This window comes from Archocentrus centrarchus, unplaced genomic scaffold (assembly GCF_007364275.1).
Source record: "Archocentrus centrarchus isolate MPI-CPG fArcCen1 unplaced genomic scaffold, fArcCen1 scaffold_52_ctg1, whole genome shotgun sequence".
NCBI lineage: Eukaryota > Metazoa > Chordata > Actinopteri > Cichliformes > Cichlidae > Archocentrus > Archocentrus centrarchus.
Window position 1 is genome coordinate 96,066 of NW_022060274.1, and position 9,867 is coordinate 105,932.

The following is a 9,867-nucleotide window of genomic DNA, read 5'->3' on the forward strand; positions in this document are numbered from 1 at the left end:
TCAGCATCCTGACTCCATCCTGTTGCAGTCATCACTATTGGTCTGCCCCACACAGTCCTTGTTCATAGGCTCATTTGAAGAGGCTGTGCTAAAGTGCTGGGTGCTCACTGTGTACCTCCCTTGGGAATCGAACCCCAAAGCAGGGACAAAGCGGCAGTTGAACTCGATTTCTTGGCGCAGGTAGGAGGTTCTTTTCTTGCAGGAGTCCCCAGTTCCCTCCTGAAAGGCTGACAGAAAGACCACCAACTCAAAGTGGGTGGAGGAGCCCTCACAAAGTGCAGGGTAGAGGGGGCTCTGATGATCCAGGGGGTGGTAAAAGGTGAGTGGGAACATGAAGAAGGGGCATGCCTGCTGGCCCAAATCATCTAAATAGAAGCCCAGAGAGGTCTGGTGCAGAGCCTGACCTTCACGCTCCGCGTAAAGCACAGCACTCACCTTTACGTCAACCAGAGGTCTCTGCAGCACATTGGTGGCTCGAATCATGAGGCATGTCTGACCCAGGTGTTGGCCTACCACCGCTCGGCTGCTGAACTGGATGGCAGCAGCTCGCTTCTGGGGGCGTGCAATCTTGGCTACAAATGCACCTGAATGTTGAGACAAAGACACTTCATTCATGAAATATTTGGACCTTTTTTATTTATTTATTTTTTGTGGATCATGCCAGAAGAAACGTTGTTGGACAATATGGATTAGTAATGTGCCAACATTTGGATATTCTTAAAGATTGGAGCCAAAGTGGGAGGAAGTGGAACTGTTGCCGGCAGTGTGTCTTTATAGAAAGAAATGTTTTAAATTATCCTGATCAGATGTTTCTGATGGTGCAGATGTGCTTCTGTTTCATCACTGCCGCTCTCCAGCCAAATGACTTAATATTTTATCTGTCACTTGAATTTTGCATAAAGCAGTCTAATGTAGGATCAGTCAGTGTTACAGGAATGTCTGAATGAAGCAGAGATATATCCAAACAAAAGAGATCAGGGACTTTTTTTCCCCCATTTATAGATTTCTTGAGATGATTAATGGAACAAATAACTTATAATACAATAATCTCTTGTAATATAGCTAACATGTAACAACAGATCTAGTCTTCCACTTTAAAGATCTATGTTTAAGTTGTAGAGGTGGTTTTATAGGTAACTGGTTGGAGTTAAGCACTGTGAGGAAAATGAGAAAATGCCCACTTTCACAAACAAGCCAGTATGAGTTCATGAAAACACCTGCTGTTGTGAATATGTAAATGCTCATTTCTTTTAATATAAAAGAGCCCCGACTTTCTCAAAAAAAAAGAAAGTTAACTTTAACAAATGGAACAGTGTGGAAATTAGCTTCTCGTTTGTCTCACAATTTGTAAATTAAAGCCAGCGATGAGACTTGCATTAGAACAATTGATGTTTTAATCGAGAGGTTTACCTGTGATAAATGCTTCCAGCATGAGACCCAGCAGCATCTGTACAGCCAGCAGTGCTATGCCACTGGGACATTCTCCACTGGGATACATGGTGCCATAACCGATGGTTAGCTGTGTCTCCAAGGAGAAGGAAAAGGCAGCAGTGAAGCTTGTAATGTACTTTACACAGACTACATGGCCTTCTGGTGGGGCATCGTGATCCTGCACATCAAGGTCTCCATTGAGATGGGCCAACAAGTACCAGAGACAGGCAAAAAACAGCCAGTGGGCCAGGAAGGAACTGCAGAAGGCCAGAAGGGTCCACCTCCAGCGAAGATTCACCAGCAGTCCCCACGGGTCCTGTAGAGCCAGAATCCAGGCTCTGCACAAGGACTCACACCATGAGCCCGAAGGAGACTGAAGCACACAACGTCCATCTTTGGTGATCAGGCGCTGGTGATGTGGAGACGACAGGAATGGAGATGAACAAGCCTTGCCATCTAGAGCTCTACTCTTGGATTTGGTTGTCATGGTTGTAGGAAAAGGGCTGAGGATGATCCTGAAATGAAATAACAGGGGCTGTCACAGGGAAAAGTCAGCACGTAGAATCAGAGACTGTTATCTGTGTGTGTGCAGAAATAGATCTGAGACCAGACTATCACTGACACTTTAAAGTTTAATCTTTATTCTACTGAGAAACCTGGATTCAAAGATTTACATGTAAAATATTATCCAGTTAGCTCATACTAATATGTTAACCACACTGTCATGTGAAATAGACTGGATGGAAAAAAGGTGGGGGCCAGAACATTGGTGGGCTGTGGGCGAATTATTGTACGATGAGCTACTCATTAGATAGGCTGTGATTGTTCTAAGTGTCTTCTCAAGTCCCAACGTTCCCAAGATTATATCCTGACATTGGAATTTAGTTCAAAAACACGTTGTCCTGCACTTATCCCTGGAACTGTTTGGATTTTGGTGGGTGTAGGCTTGTGGGTCCTTTGTGCTACTGACATAATAGCAATGTAATTACTTCAAGTCAAACCTAAGTGTGTGGAGGAAACACAAAAAAGTAATATATCGATATATGTACATAAATATGACATAATCCATCCATCCATCCATCCATCCATCCTCCTTTCTTTCTCTCCAGAGTTTCCATTTCTATATCATTATTGTTGGCAGGAGTAAAGACATCCCAGCTGGGAATCTGAGGAACATACTGGCATGCAGAATGGGAATGTGTCTTTCACCTGCAGGGTGCTTTAAGCTTATTACACTACATGGCTCTCTGCTCGTCTTGTACACCAGTTAAAATAGCCTATTTTTTCCCATCCTTTCATATGTATTTATTAAGCAGCTATTTTTTTAACTGGAAACTTTATACACACAAAAATAGTGTAAAAATACCTACAAAACCAAATGGTAATAAATATATGATGTGGGTCTTCAGAGACTAGAAAATAATCTACAAAACCTGAAGTAACAACTAATGTGTAAGGTGAATGTGTAGCTGATCTGTTAATAGGTTTAACTTTTTAACTTCTGTGGGGAAACAGTGGTCTGACATTTAGCAAAGGTAGCACATGGAGCTAATATAAGTTTCATCTGTGTGTCATACAGAGATAGACCTGAGAGGAGACACTGGAACTGTTCAGCATGGCAAAGATTTACATGTGAAATATTATCCAGGCAGCTCATATTAATATGGTACCCACACTGTCATGAGAAACACACAGGATGGAAAAAAAGGTGAAGTGAGAACCTTGGTGGGATATTTGTGAATTATTGTGTGATGAGCTAACCTTGCTGTTTGCTCACAATAGAGTTTCTGTCTTCACTTTTTTTAATTGTTTTTTTTTTCTGTGACCAATAAATAAATAAAAAAAAATAGTAAACATTTATTTTTTATATAAACCTAAAAAAGTATATGTTTTATATATACCTTATTAGTCACAGTCAAATGTTAGCTGCATTTATAAAAAAATACAAAAAGTAAATAGCACATAGAATGAGTATTACATACATACATACTACAAGACAGTATACATCAATACTATAGCACCAATGCTCTTGTGAGAATTCAGTCCACTATGTATCAAAACGGGTTCGACAAAAACATCGTCCTTATAGTGGAACCGACATGTCAAATAATCCACAGAGACAGAATTGAGTATAACTTTCTGCCATTGTATCTTGAGGGGATTTTTTCAGCTACCCAGTTCAGGAGAAGGTATTTTCTAGCACAATATTCTGTAGAGCTTTCTTTTATATTTGTCATTGATAACAGGATCAGTTATTCCAAGTAACAACAATAAAGGATCAGCATTTAAATTAACGGGCAGAATCTTGTTTATTTCCCCACCAACGATCTGCCAGAATTGTTTCATTTTAGTTCAAGATCAGAAGCAGTGTGTAAGGGGACCAGTCTCAGTCTTATATTTCAAGCTGTGGAGATTACGTAGGTTTGAATTTTTGCCTTTGATCAGGTGAAATGTGAGCTCTGTGGAGAATCATAAGTTGAGTTGCTTTGATTCTGTTACAAACACTCAGTAATACTACAGTTAAGTTCTTTTTCCCATCATTCCTTCAAGTGAGAGGTTTTCCCTGGATTGTGACCTTTAAGAGCGTTATAAAGTGTGCTAATGGAAGTAGCCGACTTGGTCAAAAAAAGTTGTCTTTCTTTATCTGATATGTCCTGACAGACCAAAAGTGTTGTGTTTCTCCTAATAAAATCCCTAACCTGTAAGTACTGGAAAAAGTCCTTATTTGAAAAATTGTATTTTTCAATTAGTTGATTAAATGACATCAGGGCAGGTCCTTCTAATAAGTCCTGTGATTTAGAGATTCCTTTATCAGTCCAATTTGTAAAATTATTATCTATCATTCCAGGTAAAAAAATCTGGATTTCCACATATTGGAGTAAAAACAGAAGTTATTTGCGACCTGCCCTCCAGTTTTCTGATTGTTCACCATGCCAAAGCTGTGGCTATTGTAATTGGGTTGGTACAAAAAAAAAAGTGATTATAACTGTATGGATATACACTCACTTTATTAGGAACCCCTTTGCCTTCAGAACTGTCTTAATTCCTTGTGGATTCAACAAGGTGCTGGAAAGATTCCTCAGAGGTTTTGGTCCATGTTGCCATGATAGCATCACGGTTGCTGCAAATCTGTCGATTACATGTGCATGATGCAAATTTCCTCTTTCACCACATCCCGAAGGTAGTTTGTTGGATTGAGATCTGGTGACTGTGGAGGTCATTTGAGTACAGTAAAAATCAAGAAAGCAGTCTGAGATGATCTGAACTTTGTGAAATGATGTCCCATCCTGCTGAAGATGGGTACACTGTGACCATAAAGGGATAGTCATGGTCAACAGCAATATTCAGGTATGCTGGATATTTAAATGATGCTCAGTTGGTACCAAAGGTCCCAAAGTGTGCCAAGAAAATTCTGAGCCATGCTTTGATGTTGTCTACACCAAATTCTGAACCTGTTATCCAAATGTGGCAGCAGAAATTGGGACCCATCAGACCAGTTTTTTCAGTCTTCTGTTTTCTAGTTTTCATGAGCCATGCAAAATATAACCTGAGTTTCCTGTTCTTACCTGACAGAAGTGGCACCCGGTGTGGTCTTCTGCCGCTGTAGTCCATCTGCTTCTGTTCAACGTGCCAGAGATGCCCTTCAGGTCAAGATCACCTTAGTAGGTCACCTTGACCATGTTCACATGCCTAAATGAATCATGTTGCTGCTCATTAGATATTCGTGATCAAAAGCGCTTGAACAGGTGTACCTAACAAAGTGGCCAGTGAGTGTATATTTTCGGGTATATGTTTTAATTACAGCTCAGGTGATACTTCATCTTAAAGGCAAATCATTACAGCTTCAACAATTTAAGCTGTCATTCACGATTTAAAGCTGCTCCCGTCTGCGTCTTTTTCACACACACATATACTGATGGATAACAGGCAACACTCCCAGACCCTGACAGTGACTAGCAGGAGGGACCAGGCGTGTCTCAGATTTGCAAAATAAATGGCCTCAGTTAGATAAAGCAAGTTAATAAAGTACCAGTCAGGGATAATTATAAAAAATGAAAAGGATTAAATACTAAATTTTTCATAGATAAAAGCCTTACTTATTGGATGTTATCAACTGGCATTTTCTCTGACATTTTCAAATTTAAAAGTCTCAAGTTAATTTTAGAAAATTAACAGGATACTCAGAATTAGTTCAGATTTTCAAAATGAGTTTATCAGCATGATTCAAGGTACCAGATTTTACACATAAAATGTCCCTCTTTAGTTATTGAACATTTTACTAAAACTTCCTTTTAAGAGGAAGAACCCGCTGGCAGAACCAGGCTCAGGGAGGGGCAGTCATCTGCTGAGGGGAGAGAGTCAGGACAAAAGACATGCTGTGGAACAGAGACAGAGATTAATGATAACTAATGATTAAATGCAGAGTGGGGTGAAAAGAGGTGAGAAGAAACAATAAATGCATCATGGGACCTAGGTCTATTGCAGTGTTACTAAGGGATGGTTCTGGGTCACCTGGTCCAGCCCTAAGTATAAGCTTGATCAAAAAGCCTCATCTTAACAACAGAGAGGGGACTTTCTCCCAAAACCAAACTTGGAGCTGGTTCCAAGTAAGCCAGCAGTCTAAGAGTGCAGTGCTCTATTAGGGTAATATAGTACTATGAGGTCTTTAAGATGAGATAGGACCTGATTATTCAAGGCCTTGTATGTGAGAAGTGCAGTGGAGGTCTTGAGAGGAAACAGGATCTCCAGAGCCTGGCAGGCGTGTGTGTGTGTGTGTGTGTGTGTGTGTGTGTGTGTGTGTTAATCACTGCCACTGAGATATGAAACACAGCATGTTGGAGCACACTTAATTATGTCACAGTATGTGACCCGATCTGGCAAAATGAGTTGCAAGTTTCAGGGGCTAATTCTTAGGCAAATAACATATGAATCAGCGCTACCAGTGATGTCATCATTAAAATTACTTTGCATATCTAATATGCATATCTAAAGCAGTAAACCTCAGAGCAGCATGTCGTAGCATGCTCATCACAGCCTGTACACATAGAAAATTTGCTGGAGCTCTCAATAGAAATTATTGTGTTGTGAGTCTTTTCCCCAGTCTGAGCCAAATGAGGGGTTCCCCCACCTGCTGAATCCCACTTTAACCCCTGGCTGTACTCATTTTTCTGTTTAGTTGTTGAGGAAGAGTTACACGCCACAATGTAGGCGACAGCAAATAGAGCTAATTATTAAAATCAAGTCTCTCTTCTTTTCTGCTCATGTTCTACATAACAGTGTTCAAGATGAGAACAAATATTTGAATTAGAATTTAAACTGAAAAAAAGTTTGCGTTCTCGTGTAATAATATTATTTTATTTTATGTTAATATTGCACAAGGTTCAGTTAGCTTTGCACAAAAATATCTGGTACAAACGTCCCCCAAAGAGTTACTTTTGCTTTCTTACTTTGAATACATTTCAGAGGCTGGAATAATACAAGTATCTGTACTTCTAAGTACAGAATGTCTGTACTTTTGCCACCTCTGCAGGGGGTACACAGTGGAAACACAAACACTCACGCACAAGTAGTCAGAATGAGACCAATCCAAAAATGATGACAAATCTCCAGCTAGCTCTCACAGCTAGATAGCAACCAAATAAAATCAGGCACAACTTGATTTGTACAGATTTGCTGAAGGTTAACCTATATCTAAGGCTGCAGTAAACTAAAAGTACAAGTCATTATAATTCAGGGGTTTTATGTACAACATAACAAATGTGAGCAGTTAGGCAAACCAACTTGTTGTAGACAATTTGAGTAAAAGTTGAGTAAGTGTTAAACATGGCAGCAAACATGCCTGATCACACAGTGTTAGTACTAGTTTAGGTTCTCCACTTTAAATCACAGTTTTCACATTGTCTTCATCTTCTATTCCAAAAGAATCCCACTAATGTTGAGGATTGCTTCTTGTCAAAGTTTCAGCACCTACTCTTGAGAAAACTGAATATATTGTAAAATATGATCAAAATAGTAATGAATTTGTAGTCTTAGTTTTCTTCTAAGAACCAGCGCCTGTAAAAATTACACCAGGCATGGGCAGTCACATCTGGGAAATAAGCATCTGACTTGACATGCGACTTGTGTTATTTCCCATTTTGGACAAAGAAACTCACATCCTAAGCATGAGCCTAGTTGCTATACAAGTGACCACATCCTGCCCTTGCCCATCATGCTGGAGGCAAAGTCTCCATTTGCTTCCTTTGTGAAGTGTGTGATGTTTAGAAAGGTGTTGGAGGATGTTGTTTAGGGTGCTATTGTTTCACTAGTGTTTACAGTTGCATAGTGTAAATACTGAAATAAATACAAATAAACACTTTACACGTCCCTAAATCAAACTGAAAATGCATCTAATACAAGTGGATAGACATTAACCTGATTCTATGGGGGAAACAAATGGTGTTGATGGTAACTCAGAAAATGACCCCAAACCTATTTAAAAAAGAAAAAAATGGAGCATAAGTACAATTTGCCATTGAACATACTGTGTGTACTGAAAAAATTTTACATAGAAAAGAGTTGAAAAAGTAAATAATACCAGATACTCACCAAAGTTTATACAAAACACCTACAAGATATTGTCTTAAAAGGATCCACGTTAGGTTGTGATATTACTGTTGTACCTATTTTCTATACAGAAGACTTATTATTGAGACTGATCAAGAAAGCTAATTTTCCTAGTGGTTTTCTTCAAGTCTATCACCTTTATTGATAAACACTGTCACAGAAGATCAAATATTTGTTGGTCCAAATATGTAAAAAACCTAACAAACAAAAACTACAGGATGTACCATTTTCCACATGACTGTAAACAGGAGAGTAGGTCAAATAAAGGTCAAATAAAATGGCAGTGTACCATTGAAGGCCTTAATCATAGCATTGAGGGCTTCCACAGAGACATTACTGTAGCCTTTAGCCAAAGCAGTGATTCACAGTGCCAGCAGCCTGTGTTTTGCTCAAAGTGTTTATTAAACAGAGGTCACGTAACTCTGTTAACCCACCAGCACAATGAGAGTGACCCACATTCTTCTGCAGTCCCTGGAGGTGGTGGAAAATAATGACATTCTGGTGAACCTCAGAGTGATCAGTCAGGTGTTGTTGGGATGTCAGCCTGTTGATACAGTTAAATAATAACTTCTCTTACACCAGTTGCTCTTTTGGGATGAGTTTGCACGTAAACTTCCCAAACCCAAAGCTGAGTCCATACACAACTACAGTGGGAAAAAAAAGTATTTGGCATATTTGAAACAGAGTGGAAACTGCTACTCTTGGCCAAAGACAAAGGAAAAGGAAAGGGCAAAAGGCATGTTGGGACACAGGAAGAGAGAAGGAAAGCCAGGAGAGTGTAGGTAAGAAAAGGGACTTTAAATGTAGGCACTATAACTCAGAAAGGGAGAGAGCTGCCTGACATGATGGAGAGAAGGAAGGAAGGTATACTGTGTGTTAAGGAGACCAGGTGGGAGGGAAGTGAGGCAGGGAGCATTGGTAGATTTAGAGTAAATGGAGTAAAGTTGATCTTGAAGGACGAGGATATGGATAGTGTTGTGGAGGTGAAGAGTATGTCAGACAGAAGCTAGAAATCAACGGGGGTGGTGTTGAATGTTGCCAGTGCATATGCCCCATAGGTTGGATGTCAGAAGAGAAAGAAAAATTTTTGAGTAAGTTGGATGAAGTGGTTGAGAGTGTCTCCAGGGGGAAAGAGCTGTGGTTGGGGCAGACTTCAACGGACAGAGTGAAGGGAACAAAGGTGACGAGGAGATGTTGGATAAGTATGGTGTTGAGGAGAGTCAGAGCTCTGTTCAGCCAAGTATTCCTTTCACTTTAACTAGCAGTGATTTCATGAATTTCTTTACAAATAGAAAAAATTATTCATAACCATCTCAAAGATTATTCTTCATGTTCGGCTGCTTTCAGCACTGCTGGTATTTGTTTAGACTCTTTTGCTCCAGTTGATCTTTCTGAGGTAACTTCAATAGTTACTTCCTCCAAACCAGCAACATGGTTATTAGATCCCATTCCTACTAGACTGTTCAAAGAAGTCTGCCCAATTATTGATGCTTCTATCTTAAAAATGATCAATCAGTCTTTATTAGTTGACCACAGGCCTTCAAGGTGGCTGTAATTAAAGCACTACTTAAAGAGTCATCACTGACCCAGCTGTCTTAGCTAATTATAAGCTTCAGTCCATTTTTTTTTTTACACCACTGAAACTGAGGAATATTAAATAGTTAAAATATGTTGAATTTCCTCATTTTAATAAGTACACAGGGAGAAACAAAAAGCCATTAGGGTTCCTGTTAGGGTATGAAACCTGGGCATTGCTAAGTGCAGTAATTATACAACTTTGTACTCCTCACAGGACAATGCAGTTGTGCGTGGCTGTCAGTTAGACAATCA

The 9,867-nt window shown here is 39.7% G+C and overlaps 1 protein-coding gene across 1 annotated transcript; it reads right to left on the reverse strand.

The window, feature by feature from the left end:
* On the reverse strand, positions 1-1,918 carry LOC115777372 (inward rectifier potassium channel 13-like). The gene is made up of 2 exons (XM_030725269.1): positions 1,411-1,918; positions 1-584 (listed from the first exon to the last, which is right to left on the reverse strand). Exons 1-2 carry the CDS (start codon positions 1,916-1,918, stop codon positions 1-3), a joined length of 1,092 nt encoding a protein of 363 aa, XP_030581129.1.
* Positions 1,919-9,867: the final 7,949 nt, after the last annotated feature.